Here is a 20660-nt window from a genome sequence, read left to right as displayed (position 1 = left end):
TCCCCGGAGCTACTCCGCCAAGGCAGACGGAGCCTCTGGCATCCCCACGGCCGTTTTTCGTTCCCCGCCTTGCGATATTCGACCAGGGAGGGAGGGCAGGGCGGCTGCCGCGGCCTAGCACGGAGCGAGGCGGGCGGTGGCCGGCCCCGGAACTGCCGTTCCCGAGCCGCGGGGCCCCGCCGGACCCCGGCGGTACGGACCGGCGGCACCGCCGGGGCGGTGCTTCCTACGCTGGGCCGGGGCTGGGGCGGCTCCGCCGGGCCCCGGCGCTCCGCGGGCTCGCCATGCAGCGCTTCACGGTGAACATCAAGCTGCCGGCGCGGACCCTGACGGGCGCCCTCAGCGCGCCGAACAGGGGGGCGGCGGACTGGTGAGGGGCCGCGGGCGGGGAGGGTCTGAGAGGGGCGGCGGAGGAGCCCCGGGCCTCAGCCGCGGGTTGGGCATCGCTCTCCACTGTCCGCCTCGGTTCTGCTTCCCCCCGCCCGGCCGCGCTTTCCCCGGGAGGTTCATAAACCCACACGGCGGCGGGGAGCCCTGTGGAGAGCCGGCTGTGCCCTCCTGAGGGGGAATCCTGCCCTGCCGCCTCGGCCAAGGTGGTCGCCGCAAATACTTGGGTCCTTTTTGTGGTGGCTGGAGGTGGGGCATGCTGTGCTGCTGTGCCCGAGCCCTTTTCTGCTAGGCGAGGTGCAAGCTGCCGAAACCCGCGTCCTCTCTCCCCATTCCTCGCTGGAGAGGCTGCAGAGCGCGGGCAGGGAGCTGCAGTGGAGTTGCTGCTGCTGCCCAGCTCTCGAGCAAGAACAAAGCCACGGCTACAGACGATCAGGGGCCAGACCCCTCTGGCAGTGGCATTTGCAGCTCTGAGCAGAGGTCTTGTTGGTGCAGCGAACTGTAAAGATCAGAGCAGCTTCTCCTGGTTTCTATTTTTGTTATTCTTGACACTTGGTGTACAAAGTCAGTACATATATTGGTGTTTGTGTTCATTGCTCTGAACAATGAGTTCACCCAGCTGTGCTGTAAAGCATTGCCCTGATACTGCTGAATCGTTGGGAGAGAAAATGAATGAGCTGAACCAACTCATTTTTTAAAACTGTGGCCTTTAGGTTTGTTAGCTTGCAAAGGAGTGAACATGGAAGTACTCTGAAATTCTTAGTTTGAAACTTTATTTTTCTCCTTTGACTGTTGCCAATTGCTTGCTGTTCATCCTAGCTTTAGAATTGTCATTGGTGGCCACATTACCCTCTCCTGAAGTCAGACAGACCTCAGCAGATTTTCACTATTACTGTAACCATTGTTCGCATGCTCCTTTTTTATCTAAAAAAAAACCCAAACCACCCCAAACAATTAATTATATATTGCAAATATATTGCTTACCTGCATGCTTATATATAAAATTCGGGAATTCTCTATGTGATGTCTTAAATTTACAGAAGAGGATTTTTATCAATGGAGGCAAAGAGATGCTTTGTGGTGGCTTAGGGTTCCATCAGCAGATGGTTTGGCAATAGCATTTTATAATGCTTTTGAGTTTTACATTACTAAATATTTTTTTACTGTTTGAAGTTTGTGTCTAGTAGCGTGCATTCAGCTTAGCAAAAAAAGAGTCTCATTCTGGATGTGAAGTGCTTTTTTTTTTTTTCTTTTTTGGCCTGTTTGATGATGATATATGCTTTTCTAGGGGCTGGCAAGGTTTGATTGCATATGGATGTCATTCTCTTGTGCTGATAGTTGATGCCAATACTGCTCAGACTTTACAGGTTTTGGAAAGACACAAAGGTAGTGTTGTCAAGGTGAGATGTACATGTTTTAAGGTATATTACTTGATCCTGGTGTATATATTATATTTCTAAATCACTGTAAATACTTGATGTTATGTTGCACTTGATTTTCACATAAAATCTGTTGTAAAATACGTATATTTTACGTGATCTCTTTTACAGCTAAATGAAACCATACATGCTGAAATTTGTAGAAGGTATAGAATATATAGAAACACTTGGTAGTGTTACAGAACATAGACAGAAATGTTTTTAAGAAAGCTCTTAACATGGCAGAATTTCAAATGAACATTACAAAATATCAGATGCATCTCTTTGGTGAATGCCCTTGCTGATCTTTCCTGTTGTGGGGGTAACCAGTGCGTCACTTGACTAGAAAGTTGCTTTTAAGTTTTCACTTCTGTTCTTACCTATGGAAAAGGAACAATAGCAGAAAAAAGTGAACATCTATCTTAGCAATAAAAAATAGCTAAAATTGAAGCTTAAGTGTAGGGTACTTTCCTTTGAAGGTCCATGTCTTGAAGTTGCAGCGCATTTGACTGAGAGTCAAGTGTGGAACAGGATGAATTTCTTTGACTGTGGAGGATGACAGATTCAGTCAGGGGTTAGAGGAATGTTTGACTGGCAGATGTAATGTTTGATAGTCCTTAACTCAAATGCTATATTAGAAGGCAGTCAGTAATTTATGAAGAAAAGTAGATTTTTAGATAGGGGATTTTGGTGTTTTTTGTAGTAAAAGAAAAATTTGAATGTGCCTTCTGGACATTGGACACTATTTTCTCCCATGTGTAATTTACTTTAAATAGACTATCTTCATATAGATAAACTAATTCTATCCCAGATATGGCCACTCTGGCATTTTAAAACTAAACACAATTATTTTGCTTTTGGGTTTGATAATTCACTGCCTTCTGAGCCATCATGTTCTGATGGTGTCTTTCTGCACAATAAAGAGCTTCAATTTTTTGGTGAGTGGTTTAGAAATTTCATCATATTCAGTAGTTACACAGGTGGTGGTTTTTATGTACCTTTATATAGTGTAATGAACTTCGGTGCTACAGAGTCCAATTAGGTACGGTTTTTAGTAATAAATAAAGTCTTCAAATTCTGGGTGAAAATATTGAGTAGGGCAAAGCTGATACAGATCCAAACAAGATCTTGGCCGAGAGTCATATAGATAATGACATTGTAGCTTTTAAAAATGGTTGTAAGGTTTAGGAAATAGTTTTGCTTAATTAGAGAGAATTTTGAACCTGACAGACAAAAAGGAAGATAGAAGGGTTAGGTTTCAAAATAGATACTTTATGTAATTTTTTTGAGACTTGTGTGCTGTGACATGTTTAAAAATAATGCTAAAATGTTACGAAGAATGAAACACTGATTTCTTCCAGCCTGTTTGTATACTTACCCAAATCTTTCACTGAATTTTGAAGATTGTCAGGGTTGCCCAAACATTGCTGTTAGCTTAGAGTTTGTGCTGCTGATAAGAATAATCTCTCCGGTGACAAATGTGAGGCAACTTATCTGACTCTAAATAAGGAGAGGTTATTTGTCAGTTATCTGAGAGTAAAGGTGTGTACATGACAGCAACCACAGAGTAAGTGGCACTCTGAATCAATAGCTTTGCTTTCCTTTTGGCAATTTGTTTGGGTAAGCATACCCCTAACCTCACTTATCTTCAGGCTGTCCTTTAAAATGAACAAATCAATTCCAATGTCTATAACTGTGTAAAAAATAAAAAACGTAAGTGGCACAATGGTAGTGGCTATAATGATGACTGTTTTAAAATTTCCGTTCATCTTAGATAATAATTTGTGGCAAAATTAGGTTTTGGTCCATGTAGTGATAGCATTTTAATGTGCTTTAGTTACATTCACTAGCTTTGAGAAGTAACATTATTTCAATAGAAAGCCAAATGCTGAAGTCCAAATAGTTTTTGTATCATTTATAAGATAATTTTCCAAAACTACTATCTAGTGCTTTATTAACAGTAATACACTGTAAGAAATTGACTAATTTATGACAAGGAAGAATGAAGATAAATTCTGTTCTGCTTTAAGAAGTAGACATCGCATGAGAAATTATGAGGCCATGATCATTGTAGATACCTTTACATACATTTGTAAGAAATTTTCTTCACTTCCTAACTGACTTATTTTTTTTTGTTTGTAAATACTAAGAGTATAAATAAGCTGGAGGGGATCTATAATGAGTATGCTGTGTGTGTCTGACTTAAACTCTTTGTAGTAGAGGTTCATGCCAGCAAACTCAGTATACGCAGGATCTTCTTCCCCAAAACCCATGCTTCAGCTTTGAAAAATTCCAAAACACTCCACTATCTGCAAGAAAAAAAGCAAAGAGAAGAGCGATTGTTTCATAATCCTTCTACAGACTGTGTAACTATTTTTCTTTAAATACTTCCTTGCTGTTGTAACTGTCTGGAATAGGTAATGGTTTCAGTGAAAATGGATCCATGTTAGTTGTCCCTATGTCCATATGGTGTTTGGGGGATACTGATAACTTTGTACGGAGTGGATTATATCTGATTATTTTTTTATACCTTTACAAAGAGTACTTGAAAGAATACTTTTACAAAAGAAAATATATTTACAAGAAAAATTTTTTGATTGAGGATTGAAATTTCATTTGTTTATACTATGATATGTTAATAAGCAGTGATTATAAGGTTCTTTAAATCAGGTGAGATAGATTGTGAAAATTGAAGAAACTTCACCTCTGGTTCCTGTTTCTGACCAATGCTGCTGTATTTTTAAGTTAGGGTAGAGAGGCAATGACCAGTACAGTAAGAAAATAATTTCTTTTAGCAGAGGGATCAGGTCATGTGTGGTGACTTTGTTGGAGCATATGTGGAGCTTTGTTGGTGTTAGAGAGCCGCATGAGCTCTGGTCGAGACTGATCATGTTGAAGATCTCCTTTTTGTTGTTCTTAACTTGGTGACAGCTCCTCCCTTGAGAAATGATGCTTTCCAGACTTAGAATTCGCTTCAAAGTGATACATATTTGACTGAGGAAGAAACAACTTTGCAGGTTTCTATAATTACTTTTTTTTTAATAGCTACATAGCTACATGCAAATATCCTCATGGGTAATTTTTTTTTGAACAGCTGGGAAACATGAATTGCAGCACTGAAATCTACAGGTAGAGGAGAATCTCCCAAGAATTCTTTGTTATTCTGGTAGAAACACACTTTGGGTTTATAGCTAGAGCTCTTTGAAGATGGCTTGCTGTGCACGTGTAATGTTTGTTTCATTTATTCTGCTAGGCTTCTGAGATGCTTCCTGGTCACCTCTGAGAGGGGTTCTCTGAATGCGGTTATAAATCTAATGTTTAAAAGTTAGTGGTGCCTAATGATGTCTATTTTTTTAATATCTTGCTTTCAATATCTGCAAAAAGTGTGGTGTTTGACTTCACCTCTGTCAGGTACTGTGACAGGACAGAGCTAGCTAGCTACAGCATCATTTTTGTAGTAGGTAAATTCACATTAGTTTAGCATTAAGATTTCTTTAAGCTGTTAGTATCTTCAGTCCCTCTTATGGGCAGAAGTTTACCTTTAAAGCATATAGCAAAACAAGTCCATACTGAATAGATAAGAAAGGAGTGAGTGTTATCTGTTTATAATTTCAGGAGATTTGTAGACAGAATGTTTCAAATTTCAAGACACATAGTTTTCGTAAGTATTGCCAACTTGCAAGCCCCTGCAGCTTGAAATCCCAAACGAAAAAGTGTTATGTGGAAATCAGTGGTGGCAACGTGCTGTAAAGGGTGAAAAAGATAGCAAATGTCATCAATAGCTTGACATAAGACCACATATAGATAAAAGATGAACCTTCCTTCCTCCCCAGTATTAAAATATACTTGTATTTGATGTATTAGGAAAATGACATGTTTTAGAATGTGTATAAAAGTTGGGTGGTAAATTTTAAACTTCGATTTGTTTGAAAATCAGTGGTTGTAGATTTGTAGATGCCCACAGAACCTTAAACATTGCCATTTAATTTTTTCTAAATATTTGAGTAGAATTCTTATATGTATATTGCATATATTTATGGATTATTTTAGTTACCTTCAGGAACAAGGATTGTTGATTTGTGTAATTTGAAAATATCAACCACACAGTCATGCAGCACAGTTGAAACATATCTTAAATTCTTACAATTGGTGGTAGTTTAAAAGTATGCTTACACAGATGCTTTTACTGTTAAGTATTGCTATGCTTTTTTCTTGAGTTAATTATTATTTGTTTATCCATCTGAAAATGAAGTATGGCGTCTTATGCTTGCCTCCTTTGAGCAATTTTCATCTGTATCTTCAGGTTAAATGGGCTAAAGAAAATTACCATCACAATATTGGCTCTCCATATTCTTTACGTTTAGCTTCTGCTGATGTTACTGGAAAAATAATTGTATGGGATGTGGCAACAGGAACAGCTCGTTGTGAAATACAAGAACATGCAAAGCCAATTCAAGGTAATGATAGTACATCATGTTTGTATGGAAATTACTTTATGGAGCATCATTACAAATCCATCATTTAGGTTTTGCAGACTATACGCAGTTCTGCCATTGAATTTTACTGTTGTAATTAGTAGCCTTCTCATTTCTCTACTCATTTTCTCTGTAAATGTAAAACTTGCTGTCTCCCAAAGAGGTGCTGTGAGTTTTAATTCATTATGGTAATATTTTCCAAGATCTTCTGACAAAAGGTTACAATCTATTTTTATTAATGTGATTGATTGAAATAATAATATTTACAGTGTCAAGTACATCTTCCTGCTTTTGAATTGATGATGTAGTGCAGTTGGCATCACACCTGAATGTTAATGCCATTTGTAGTGGTGTAGTACTTCAATAGTATTACATTGCTGTAAGTCAAGAGGTTTGATTACGCACATACACTTTGACAATTATTTAGATAGTTCATTATATAGCTACTTCTGATCAAATATATTAGCTCGATAACATATATTTGCAATGTATATAGAGAAGGTTTTTTTGAGCATCTTTGCGGTTGTCTGATTCATAGGAGTTGGGAGGCTTTTCTATGCATAGCAATATTAAGATGTGAAATGTGACTAAATTTTAGCCTAGAAGACAGTTATAATAGGTTTTGCATATAGTTGGAGTTAGTTATATGAAGCTTGAAACTGAGTATGACACATTTGAATTAAGTTTCTAATGTAGTTAAGTAGACATAAATGGCAAGGATTAACACAAATGGTCAAGAGAAAGGGGAAATTTTGAGTTGGTATAAATAACTGGTTTGGGCTTTCATTTGAGAAGATAGTTTAGTGGTAGTATTTCTGCTTTTGATTCTGTTCTGTGGGTGTTAGCCCAGTGCAGGTTGGAAGGTCTTAAAAATACCCCAAAACCCTGACCCAAACAGTCCTGAACAGTTGGATGTTTGAAGATTCTTTATGCTGTTACCAGAAAAAAAAATTTAATCTCATTCAGGGATTTCACAAGTCTCTGGGGGAAGTAAAAAAACAAAAGCAAAAACCAACCAACCAACCAAAAGCCCACCAAATAACCCAAAGAAACAAACAAGCCTGGAGAAAGGAGCTATGCATTTATGATGTTGTAAGATATAGAAGATTTATGTTTGCTTGTGCTAGAGGCAGAAATGCCCAGAAGCCTGACATAGACGTAAATGCTCTCTTAATTAGTCTGATGAACGATAGAGAACAGAAAATGCAGCCACTGGCCAGGTATAACACAGTTAAGAGAATATATTGGAAAGGAATAATTAAGTGTCTTTTTTCTTGCTTCTTTTTGTGCTCATTTGTTAGTAAGGTGACATCCATCAAATGCTCCCTTTCGTTAATTAACATCTTGTACTTCATCAGTGAAAAAGTTAAGGCTGTGGTTAGAACTCAGAAAAGGGAATTAAAGATCTAGACTTCATTCCTTGTTGCATGACATAATATAATTTTTACTATTGCTTTAATTGGTGGAGTTTGTAGTTGATAGTAGTATTCTCTTACTGTTGTAAAACTTGGTTTTTTGGTTCTAATTAGGCGCATTTCTGTCAACTAGAGCCACTTCTAACAGAGCTGACCAGGAGCTGGCTAGAGCACTGGAATGAATCTGGTTAGCTTTGTGGCTGCGCTCCTGTGGCTGGTCTGCTTCCAGTACCTGAGCTGATGCTGCCAGTGGACTGCTTCCAGCATTGGGCTGGCTCTTTCAGAATTAGCTGGGAGGGATAGTTTTGCAAGTGCAGCAGCAGCTACATGCTCTGCTGCATGTTCTGGTTTTCTGTTTATTGCTACTGCTCTCTACGCTAGCAATATGTCCACAGATTATTTCTGAAGTAATATTTAGAACACTTCCCCTCCCTCCCTGAGAAACTACCGTAAGAAGTTTCTAAGAATAATTTATAGTTTATTTGGACTATTTTAAAAATTTGTTATGATGCTTGTGTTATACTTGGTTTTTATTTTGAATTCTATTATATGAAAGCCTGCTTATTAAATTAGATTGGGTTTTTTTTGTTACTATTCTGTTTTTATAAATCCTGTGAAAGTAGATACAATATCGTAAGTCTGATAGTGTGACACTGAAAATTTATTCTATTGACTGCAGTTAATTTTATTAGATTTATTTCTTTTTGTCTGTGTATTATCAGTTGTGTTTTATTTACTCCTGACACCAATTCACTGAATGCTTGATGGAGTCTTGGCCATGCCATTTGAAGTTTTCTCCAGGGTTTCAGACCTAGTGAAGGCTTTCCAATCTGCTGGGTGAGAAAAAAAGTTGGTAAACAACCGAATTAAAATTCTGTTCTGTCCTCAGTCCCTCATCTGATTCAGCAGTAACCTCTAACAAAAGCAGCTTCTTTTCCTTTCCATCTGTTTCTGAGGCCTCTGGCTTTTTACAAGCCTGTAGAAAATGGTGCAAATACAGAGATGGAGCACCAGAGTGATCTGCTCATTCTCTGTGTTATCTGCAAGAGCTTTGCAGGGTAACAGCTGGAGCTCCAATGTTTCAATGAGGAGAAAAGTGGTGCATCAGTGTAAGGCACTCTTCTTTATTTGATCCAAACCCTGCATTCAGCTGAGGAGGAGTTAACCTTTTGTTAACTTACAGTGCAGTCCACCTGGTTGGATTTATTTTTTTCCTCTGAAACCCAGTGAGAAGCACGTACCAGCTCTGAAAAAGCTGAGTTCATAAAACCGAAGAACAACTGAGGAAGGAAGCTTTTTATACATCTTAGAATAAATGAACATGCTCTGACTTATTGAGGTCATGCGGTGAGTGATAGGAACTGGACTGGGGGGGACTTCATCCTTTGCCTGCCTGACCCATTCTGTTGTCTAAAACTGCCCCGTCATGGAGCACGTAGGTATCTCTAATACAGCTCCTTTCAATTAACTGAGATGTGTCTCTTTTCTGATTGACAGAAAACATAGTCTTTTATGTCCATTTATCTTGAATGTTTAAATGATGCCCTGCCATGGTGATTGGCAACCATACCTCTTCAGACTGATCGAATCATTTAAGCACTGTACTTGTATTCTTGATTGGGTGTTACAACCAGTTTAGTTTTACTCTTGAACTTAAAACTCAGTTTAAAAAGTGTTTGAATTGGAGAAAACATTTGTTTCTAGGTCTAATACTGATACGTCTCAAATATTATTTTGGGGTGGTGTTGTGGTTCATGGTGTCATCCCAGATATTAATTAGGATGGTGTATTGTTCTTTTCATTTTGACTGTATAGTTTCAGACAGGATTTCACTGGATGAAAAGATCTGTCTTCTTCAGGCAGGACGTGGGTTGTGTGCATGTGTGAGGACATGTGTAACCCAGTTTACTTCTGCTTGTTAAAAACATAAATTCAGGCCATGAAAGGGACTTACGTTTTAGAGTTGTGAAACAGAAGCATCTTGTTACTAAGAAGTCACTGTTTCTTTAAAGAAGAGGTATTATAGAAGAAGAATAGTTTTAAAATAGAACAAACTTTTTTTTTGAAAATTAATTTCACTGTTGTTTCTTCTTTCTTTTGACAGACATGCAGTGGTTGTGGAATCAAGATGCTTCTAGAGATTTACTGCTTGCAGTTCATCCACCTAACTACATTGTATTGTGGAATGCAGACACAGGCACCAAACTTTGGAAGAAAAGTTATGCTGAAAATATTCTGTCTTTCTCATTTGATCCTTTTGATCCATCACACTTAGCTTGTAAGTTTATGCATATAAAATAGTGTGACCTGAATATGTATGACCAGGAAAAAGGGTAAACTAAAATGATAATACTGAGATTAAAAGTAATGGATTGGAGAGAATAATGTCAGAAATGCCGAGAAGTCGTCTCAAAACAAAGACAGGGGTATGTTTGGCTAATGTGGAATCTTCTAAAATAAGATGCCATTATATGAGGGGTGGGGAAAAGTAGGCATGAGAAGTCAGAGATCTGAAAATAAATGTGTGAGACTTTATAAAAGAAGGTATAAAGCGTGTAGATAGGGAGCTGGAGGAAGCCAAGTATAGAGAGCCCTGTTCAATTGACATAAAAAGCTATAAAGAGATGGATGCCGAGGGAGAATCCAGTGAGATGCATAGACCAAGAATAAATGTTATTTTCAGCAGAAAGGATTTTTTTTTAAAGAAATACAGTGTGAGCATCAATTTCAGAAGCAATTCAGAGGTCAAGGGGGATGTAGTGCAGATTTATTCACATTTTAGCAGAAAGAAACTAAGAAATAAGAGTTACTTTTATTCTTTAATTTACCTTTATCGCTCCTGATCTGTCATGAGACAATGCAGTTTCCAGGCTTTGTAGCTGTATTTTTTTTTGGTCTGCCATACCATTCAACCTTTTATAAACATGTAGTAGAATCTTAGCTACATCTTTACAGCTTAGCTGAGTCTTTATGCTGCAACATAAATAATGTGAGTTAATGATTCTTTGAGTCATACTCTGCATGAGAAATGTTGATACAGACAATGTGTGCAACCCTGCCTTCTATTTGCATTGTGAAGCTTAAAGAAAAATAGTTGATGAGAGAGAATGACTGATCTGCACAACCAAGAGGTTTCTGCCAATGATCCCCACAGTATTTTTTTAGTATATACTTAGTTTTGAAAAATTGAGTTTCATGGATATTCATTAATTGTAGTGGACCATCTGTTGCAATTTCAGTAGGAGGTGCTGGTTGTCTAGAATTACGAGTTTTCTACCTAATACAGTATTATTAAAGTTATTAGCATTTCTCCCCACCAAAATTTCATCAAAATGGAATGCCACAATCAGATTGCAGATTGTATTTTGCTATAATCAAAATTGTTTTTGTTGATACAGTGCTCACCAGTGAAGGAATAGTGTTCATTTCCGACTTCTCTCCTTCCAAAGCTCCTGCCAGCTCAGGAAAGAAAGTTTACATCTCTAGTCCCCATTCCAGTCCTTCTCACAACAAGCTGGCTGCTGCTACAGGGGCCAAAAAGGCCCTGGATAAAGTAAAAATCTTAATCAGTAATGAAAAACCAAGGTAGGTTGCAGGTATTTCTTCTCAGATGATGTCTTGTATACCTTTATATTTTATAGATATAACTAGGTTTGAGCCTACATGTAATTAGTTTAAAAAAAGAAAATTGATTGGGGTAGGCAAATAGATGGATATCCTATATGAGGACATTATTTAAGAATATAACATTGACAGTAATTCATCCAGTTCTGTTCATAAAAACAGCCATATCATCCCAGCATATTTTATATAAGTTAATGACAATATGTTGTCCCTTCACTAACAGATTTTCATGCAGGTGTAAATTCAGAAACATCTTTCTTAGGGGGGAAAAAAGATGAAAATGGGCTAACGTAATTCAGTTGTGGAATGAGAAGGGATATACTAAGAGAATGAAAATTATGTAAGTACTGATACCTGCGAAGAGTTCTAATTCTGATGTTGTACATGATACTGCAGTAGGAGGTGTGTTTAATGTTATTTATACACTATTAACTTAAAAATTTATACATACTTATTTGTGTATTTTCTGACCTTTTAAAACTAAATTAATTAATTTAAAACTAAATAAATTAATTGCATTTTCAGGTTGTTTTTTATTGTTAGCAATTCTCTAGGCCACTTTCTTGTATGGTGTATATTTTTTTCCTTTTATATTTTCTATTTGAGTAATAAAAGTATTACTCAAACCTCTAGCAAATGTGAGAACAAACTAATTGGACTATATTATCAACAGTTGACACCAAAATTTAATGGAGGTATGAAATTTATACTCTGTTTTAATGTGTTTAAATTGCAAACTGGGGAGAAGACTTGATGATGGCTTCTCTAGTAATCATTTAAGAAATTATGATTTTTATATGAAGTTAATGGACATGATCTTGTCATCTTGTGTTCTGTATTGCCTGATTTGTGCTGCATTGGACAGAACACCTGATTTGCAAATACTGAGACAGTACATATGCTGCTGCAGCCTTATGTATGCTCCGTAATAACGGTAAATCAACAAAGATACCATTTTTCTGCATTCTCCTGATGGCATTTTAAGTTGTATGTGAATATTGCCAGAGCTGCGGTAGTTTCTTTTCTCCCTCCTTTCCCATCCAGAACACCAGAAAACACTAGAATGGGAAAATGGGAAGAAAAATTGTAGCAGCAATGATTTATATGATTTTTTATGAGATTAGGGAAACTTTGAGGAAAGTGGAGCAGGAGATTGTCAGGAAAGTGATTGCAGACAAAAGGGGACTCGTACTCCTGAAGTAAGGAGTGAGATGCAAGTGTGTAAGGGGGGTGGTTTAGTGTGTGGTAGAACGAGGAGATTAAAAACAAACACAACCCCTCAAGAAGGGTGATACATTAAATGAGTTCAGAGGCTTTCAAAACTGAGCACAGTATGAGGATGATTTTCTTCAGTGTGACAGTTCATTGGATGCATGTTCCTAATGAACCTCTTACCTTGTAGCTGATCTGTTAACATTCAGCAAAATGATGAACTGTCTTGCTCTTTGCTACTTTCTTTGAATTTTGAAGACTGGTATTCTTGATAGGCTAGTTCAGTTCATTTCAAAATAAAGTAAAATGCATAATAATATAAAAATTCAAGTAAGCAGTATGTTTAAGGGTAATTTCCCATGAATACCTGTAAATGTCATGGCAACTAGCACTGTTCATAATTGAATTGCTTTGTATATTTGAGATGTGGAAGAATTACACTTGTTCCACTTGAATCACATACTAGTTTAAAAATTATGCTATAATCTTACTTACACACTTTGTTGACTTTTGTCTGTGTCTTTTGAAGGTCAGTGATGCTTTGCACTGCTGTAGCAATTAAATGGAAATCTGCAGTTGCCTAGTGATCAACATAGGGAACACCTGAAAAAATGCAGCTGCAGGAAAATTTATACTGTTAATTTTATTTTGAACTTGAAGTATTTGTTGACACAACTTGATTAAATTTTATATCTGATGTTTTACAGTGCTGAATCTGTAACACTCAATGATTGTCTTCAGTTGTCATATTTGCCTTCTAAAAGAAACTACATGCTGTTGTTGTATCCCAGAGAGATTTTGATTCTTGACTTGGAAGTGAATCAGACAGTGGGTGTGATTGCAATTGAAAGAACAGGTGTGCCTTTCCTACAGGTAATGCAAATTTGATTGGTTTCTATCATTGTAGTTGTTTATTAAGATCATATGTAAGTTCGTTACTCACTGATAGCTGTATTTTGATTAGTTCTTGAGGATGAAAAGAAGTTAACTCATCAGGGGAAAAAATGTCCTCTGTACCAAGCGTCATTTAATTTAGTTTCTGAAGTCTGCAACAAGCCCACTTCATTTTGCAGTGTTATGAAAGTTACCAGTGTGGAAATAGTGCTATGGGAAAAGGACATTGCATTCTCTGGTGGTTAAGCTGCTTATACACAAGTTAGTACTAGTTCTCTGAGCATCTGCCTTTGCTTAATTAGACAGCTAAGTCTAGGCTAAGGTCTTATTGAAGCATCTTTGTTCTCTTGGATTCTTGAATTCTGATACCAAAAAAAAAAAAAGAAAAAAGTGATAGCTAAAAAGAATTTATATGAGTACATTGATGTTTAAAAAGAAAACACAAAAACCCCAAACCCAAACTAGAGAACAATTCAAGCAAAAACTGTCAATTAATTTCTCAAATCAGTTGACTTCCTTAGTGACTAGTACTGTAGCTAAAGAAATTAATTGAACTGTTGCATTAGCATTACATGGTAATGTTTTTAGTGACTTGCTTATACATCAGGAATTGCATGTTCATTTGCAAGTATACTTTGCAAAGGATAAAATTGTAATAACACACTATAATGTAGTATCTCTTTACCTAGGTAATTCCTTGTTTTCAGCGTGATGGGTTATTTTGCCTACATGAAAATGGTTGTATAACTTTAAGAGTTCGTAGATCTAACTGCAGTATAACTGGAACTCCAAATGAAGAACCAGGTAAGTTTTGTTTAAAAAATGTGCAGAAATTAACTTTGAGGCATTATAATTAATACTTCAACACCAGTATTAACCATCACGCCTCATACAAGATGGTGAATTACAGCCCTTCTAGTGTTTTTTCTCTTATACATTAAATATAAATTTATGCTGCGTTTTCACAAAATTATTTTTAACTTCTGTGATGTTTAGTGCAAAGTAAGATATATTAATATCCTGAAAATTCTGTATCACTAAATAATACTTTAATTATGAAGAGGCCTTACAGTCACATATATAAAAATGTTTTGGATAAAAGATGATTAGTGTGTTCTTTTTATCTTTAAGAAAAAAACATAGGCAAGCACAAGGTTTTGGAAGCCATTTGGTCAATCGGAAGAATTGATTTTGGCACTAAGACATGGGCTTAAATTTAGATTAATATCTAGATATTAAACCTTTGTCTCTTTTATGAAATGTTACTAAGAATGGCCTTTTAAATATAGTGGAGGAGACTGGAAAAAGGAAGAAAAAACAATTCTGTAAATGTAAATAAGTGATTTATTTATTTATATATTTTTTTTCTTGTTAGAGTTTGGTTGGTTGTCTTGTTTTGGTTTTGGCAGTTTGGTAGTTTCTAGTGAGCTACATTACTTGCTTCCAGTTTTCACCAGTAAACCAAATGAGTTTTGGATTGTGGAGAGCAGGTGCACTTTCTGCCTAGATATGAAACAGTCATTTTTTAGACTTTGCAAGATTCATGTGAAATAATATATTTTTAAATACAAAGTTATATTTTGGAGAACTTTTCGGAGCTGGATTGTGTACCACAAGATCAACAGTACATAGTTTTTAATTGGTTTTCGTGATTGTTGCACAGAAAGGATGTGGATTTCAATCAGAGAGCTCAGTCGTGCTGCAAATTTACCTCTCTTGATTAATTATGTCATATGTTTTCCACTCTAATTGTTTGTCCTCTGTGGGACATTGATGTTACAGATCCAGACCCAGTTCAGGAGCTGATTTATGATTTAAGAAGTCAGTGTGATGCAATCAGGGTAACAAAAACAGTTCGACCCTTCAGTATGGTGTGTTGCCCAGTGAATGAGAATTCTGCAGCTCTCATAGTCAGTGATGGGAGGGTAATGATCTGGGAATTAAAATCCAGTATTACTGGCAGAAATGTGCGTAACAGGTAATGGGATTTATTTTTCTTATCAAAGCTTCCATCTGTACATTTAAAAGTGGCGTGTAATGTTTAATTATATTCCAAAAGCAACAGTGATGTCCTAATGTGTATGGTAGTATGACATGTGTATGAATGAAAGGAAGAGAAACAAAATGCATCATCCAAATAGACTAGTTCACTTGTTTTGGGGAAGTGGAGGAACTGTATGTACTCTTCTTTCTTTAAAAAATAGTTTCATATGAAGTGGTTAGAATAAGGAAACAAAAGATAGAATGAATATTCATATTACTTTGGGGGAACATTTTCTTCCTGTTTGGTTTTCTTCAGACTATGTAATTTTCCTCAGGAATGGATCCCTCACTTTCTGTCACGTGAAAGGACTTCAAAATGAGTCTGGGAAGGACTACATTTTTAGTAGGGGAAATGTTTTCTGCTGTATTTGTGTGAATTTGGCACAGAGCAATGTGAGGCTGCACAGCAGGTGGCTGGAATATGGTGGTATAAAAAAGATTTTTATACAATGCCTTTAGAGTTTTAAATTTTGAGCAGTATCTAAGAATACTATATGAAGTAATATAGTTATTTGAACATTCAGTGTACTAAGGCCATTCTGCTGCAATAAACCTTTAAAGTACTATTGAATAAAATAAATAACTTACTGCCATAAAAGAAATACAGAATCCTTAGTACACTTTTAAATGTTAGTAGTACTAGACTTTCAGCATAGGTCCTTTTGTTCATCAGTGATTTAATGTTTTTATTCTTGGTGTTCTCAAAAATACTTTTAGATGGATTCTTTGTGATGCCTATCTAAGAGAGCTGTTTAGGATCCATATGTTGCTGGGTTTTACTTGTATTCTTAGACTCACTTCTAAAACACTGATCTTTGTCATGATTATATAACCAGGAAAAATGTAATAAGAAGAAACACAGAACTTAGAGGATTCTGGATATGGTGAGATTCTACTAAAAAGTAAAGCGTATTTCTAGTTGGCACAGAGTCTTTAACAGATTTTGAAGGAGTCTTCCTCCATTAGCTCTTGCTCCTGCTGGATTTGATGGTCTTAATTAAAATTTGAACTCGGAGTCTGTCATAGTGAGATTTTAAAGAAAAAGGCTTTGTACGTGCCTTAAACTGCATTTTTGCATACAGCTAGGTGCAGTCAGTAGTCTTTGGTCTTTGCTTCTGATGTAGACCTGCCCTCAGCCCAGCAAGATATAATTGGGCTCCTTGAGTCCCTTTTAGATGGAGATTGTACTGGAACCCAGTCACAGTCATCGGGGATGAAATAACACAAAAACCTGGTGCATAGATAGCTCACAAGACTGTAGACAGAGGTTATACTGTAAGTTTCTGCTATAGCTTTGTATATGCAGAGGCAATCGTGTTTCATATGTTTAGGTAAAAGGCATTGCTTCCATTATGGGTTTCATCATCTAGAACCTATATGAGAGGTTTATATACGTTAGCAAAAACTCTTCTGTAAGTTTGGGAATCTGTTCTTACATGTCAAAATATTTATGAATGAACAAGGGATACATCTGTTACTTAGAAATATCTCTGTAAGGAAGATGAAAGTTATTTTGAGTTTTGTACATTTTTGTTTGCGTTATCTCCTGGGAGAGTTGTTCATGGAAGTTAATGGTGGGAATGAACTTATCAAAAATATTCTGCAAGTAATAAGTGGCAGGAATACTGAAAGATAAACCTGGGATAAAAACAGAGTCGAGGACCTAAGTCCCCAGGCAAACCAGTTAGTTTTAGGAACTTGTTCTCATTTCTTTTACAGCAGTTCAAGTGCATCACCTTTGTATTCCCCAGTCTCATTCTGTGGAATTCCTGTAGGAGCATTCCAAAACAAACTTCCAGACCTCTCATTAGACAATATGATTGGTAAGAATTTTTCACTATTATTACTGCTACTTATTTCTGGGATTTTTGAATCGTTGTAGATCTTAGCTTACATAAGTACTACATATGCTAGAATTACTTTTTGTGCAATATAAATAGCAGTTCAGAAGGAAACTAATCCTGTTTGCTAAAGAAATTATAAAATTAATCTTTTTGAGGATTTTATGCTGGGGACCAATATTCAAAGTTCATTTTCTCTGAGGAAAGAAAAAGTGATTAAAAATGGAATTTGGCCAAAACTCCTTTATTTTTTTGAAAGTAATCTTAAACAGATGAAGAAAATTTATCTGAAGCATCCTATCTTTGTGCAATCTAGACAGCAACCAACATTTCAGTATTGAGAAATGTTCCGTAAAGATGGTTACCTTCACATTTTAAGACTAATTTTTATTGGAAAAGCGACTAGTGCTGCTCAGAGATACAAAGGTGCAAACTGGGAATTGCTCTTGGTAAAAGTTGTCTGTATTAGCTGGTGTAGGCAGCTTACCACTGTGGGAGGTTCCTTTATATTTTAACTCATGTTTAAAGATGACATTTAGGGCATGATTTTTCTCTTATCTGCATATCCGGTAGTCATTGACATTGTAGCTATTGTTATTTTGTACCTTACATCACTCAGACTCATACAGCTGAATGCAGAAGGTATACAGGAGTGGAATTATGTGTTTTTCATGCCCATTTTTATTGTTGTATCTGAACAAATTCACTGTATTTTTAGTGGTGGATTTCACCCTGTTTTTACTGTTTGGAGTTATAGCTTCATAAGTCTTTGAACTGGTCTAATACTTTTAAAATATTTGTAACTAACTTAAAAAAAAAAAAAAGAAAAAACCCTACCTTTGAATTATGGAAGAAGACTGAAATGGTTGCACTTACTTTTTTTTTTTCTTATTTTTTTTTTCCCCTTGTTAGTGTTAAGAAAGAAAGTTAGTGTTGGAAAAATTAGTAGAACTGAAGACTTACAAAAAGTTTCATCAGACAGTTCAACAGGAAGGAATGCATCCCTAAATAAATGTTGATATTTTATACATTAGTTTATTTGAAATTTTTATTTTATAAACTCTTGAGTCTGATAACTTTCAATAACATCTCTGATTAGAATTTAATACTAACAAGAGCTTTAATTTTTAAGCAGGGCAAGGCACAATTGCTGGAGAAGAACAGTTCAAGAATTCTTTTCTGCAAGAAGTGCACCTCAAATTTCTGCTGACTGGACTTCTTTCAGGACTTCCTTTGCCTCCGTTTGCTATTCGCATGTGCCCACCTCTTACGACAAAAAACATTAAACAGTATGAGCCAATCCTTGCTGTTGGTGAGTGCCTTGAATAGGTTATTGGTTGCTCTGAAAATATAGTTACTAATACAGAAAAAAAAAAATTTCTATTTTTTGATCCTGTGTAACGAATCACAGATAGCGACCCTTATATTAGTTTGTATCCATGATAGTCTTCAGATTCTTTTTTTTCTGCCTTGGGTTTAACTAATGCTACCTGAAAAATTGCAATATATTAACAAGTTTGTATTTATGTTTTAATTTACTATGATATTGGTCTGTTGATACACTCAGCATTTTACACGTTGCTCTTGCTTCATTCTAAACATCAATAAACACGGATGTCTGCAGCAGTGCATTCCTAGAATAAATGAATGAACTTAACAGAGATACTATTTTTGTTCTGATATAAGTACCTAAAAATATACTTAAAGCACATTTATTTTTTCTGAATGAATCTATTCTTATTACAAATGTAGTTAAACTCATCTAGATATTAGAATAGCTGCCAGAGAGCACCTGATTTATTAAGTCTGAGTTCTCCCTGTTTAAATCTAAATTTTCTGGCATGCTCTTTCAGACCACATCAGGGATTTCACAGTGTATCCATACAGGTTGCTCTTTCTCTCTGAAGTCAGCAGACTGGAACAGTAGACACAGAGGTGCTGTAATTTAAAGACTGTAGTAGGTTGTAAAATTAGACCTCTGTATTTGGGTTGTTCAAACATGCTCTTGATATATCTAAGATATCAGTTGATTATGGGCTGCCCAGTTAACACTGTACCTGTTGCAAGTCAGACTTGGGAGATTCTTGTTATTTTTCAGGTTGCCTGTGCTATAGAGTTTTCTTAGGTTTTTGGACAAGGCAGGGCAGTATTGTAAAGCTGGATGTTACACAGGAGCTTACAAAGAGGATCTCACTCCAGAAATGAAAATGCCATAATGATGCATATATGTATGTGTGCAGTTCTCATAATACTTCTGTTATTACTGAGCTAAAAGCACCATCAATATTTGTGTCCTAAAATGTAGGCAAGCTAGTAAAATGTAACTTTTGATTTTTTGATAAGGTGTAGCCATGAAAACAGGTGAAATACAAAGAATAGGAAACTAGTAAGTAGGTATAAAGTGCATTTACAACAAGGTCTGCAGCATTCTAAACTTAAGGTACCTGAATGACTCTTCAGGTATCCATTGTTGTATTTAATAAAATTGATATAAGTATAAAGAGAAAAGAGAACAAGTAAGTCTTTCCAGTGTCTAATAGAGAATTTTAATTTTCAGTGTTTCAGAATGTTTTTGATCTGAAGCTAATAGCTACTAAGTTATTGATTTGTAATTTGAAGGAGGTCATTATTTCAGGGATGAGAGGGCAGAATTGCTTTAATGATTTGGTAAAATCTACCTATGATTCTCCCCTGGGATTATTGGTGGATAACAGTTAATACTCTTCCTTGAGGTGTTTACTCAGCTCAAGTAATGAAACCAAAATGAAACATTCCTTTCTCCTGCAACTGGGTATGTCGTGAAAATGCAAGATGAACAGATTTTCTACAGACTCTACAAATAGGCTCAGGAAAATGTCTTGATCCAAATGGATATCACTGGCTGCAGAGAACCTTGGAGGATTTGATATTTGGGATTTAAGCACAAGAAATCAAAATACCTTTTCTAAAATTTTAAAACATAATAGTTACAGGTATTAAAAAAAAAAAAAGAAAGAGAAATAGCTGTAAATCCTGCATTTTCAGTAAAGTGTGGAAGAAGAGAATAAAATTGGTCAATATATTTTTTTTAAATTGTTTTTTCTAGGTACAGGTAATGGCTCTGTCCTAGTGTTTCATCTTACAAGTGGACTCTTACATAAAGAGTTAAGCATCCATTCCTGTGAAGTCAAGTAAGATTTTAATTTTAGTTCCTACTATAATCTTTCTAATAATACTAAAACCTCTAACTAACATTGTACCAGCAATATGTCTTGCTTCATTGTTAATGATGCTCAAGAAAATTGCCTGTTGAGTAGTCTACCTTAACAGTATTTTTGCTATGTATAAGCAGTAACACATTGCCAAAATTAG

At 36.2% G+C, this 20660-nt stretch overlaps 1 protein-coding gene across 4 annotated transcripts in view; it reads left to right on the top strand.

Moving 5' to 3' along the window:
• The first annotated feature begins 201 nt into the window (after window positions 1-201).
• WDR11 (WD repeat domain 11) overlaps window positions 202-20660 on the top strand; it is a 45601-nt gene continuing 25142 nt past the window's right edge. Inside the window, exons 1-11 of one of the 4 annotated variants that reach the window (XM_042790171.1) lie at window positions 202-370; window positions 1676-1787; window positions 6109-6262; window positions 9800-9973; window positions 11094-11280; window positions 13239-13404; window positions 14115-14229; window positions 15208-15403; window positions 17191-17291; window positions 18445-18621; window positions 20395-20479. In XM_042790171.1, the coding sequence (XP_042646105.1) occupies window positions 285-370; window positions 1676-1787; window positions 6109-6262; window positions 9800-9973; window positions 11094-11280; window positions 13239-13404; window positions 14115-14229; window positions 15208-15403; window positions 17191-17291; window positions 18445-18621; window positions 20395-20479 (1553 nt within the window). In that variant the 5' untranslated portion in view covers window positions 202-284. Of the gene's footprint in view, window positions 371-1675; window positions 1788-6108; window positions 6263-9799; window positions 9974-11093; window positions 11281-13238; window positions 13405-14114; window positions 14230-15207; window positions 15404-17187; window positions 17292-18441; window positions 18622-20394; window positions 20480-20660 lie in introns of all 4 variants that reach the window. The other 3 variants (XM_042790170.1, XM_042790166.1, XM_042790160.1) reach the window with 3 other exon arrangements.

This window comes from Tyto alba, unplaced genomic scaffold (genome assembly GCF_018691265.1).
Source record: "Tyto alba isolate M040663 unplaced genomic scaffold, T.alba_DEE_v4.0 Super-Scaffold_1, whole genome shotgun sequence".
NCBI lineage: Eukaryota > Metazoa > Chordata > Aves > Strigiformes > Tytonidae > Tyto > Tyto alba.
Note: the sequence above shows the minus strand (reverse complement) of the source record. Positions and strands in the feature narration are given on the sequence as shown.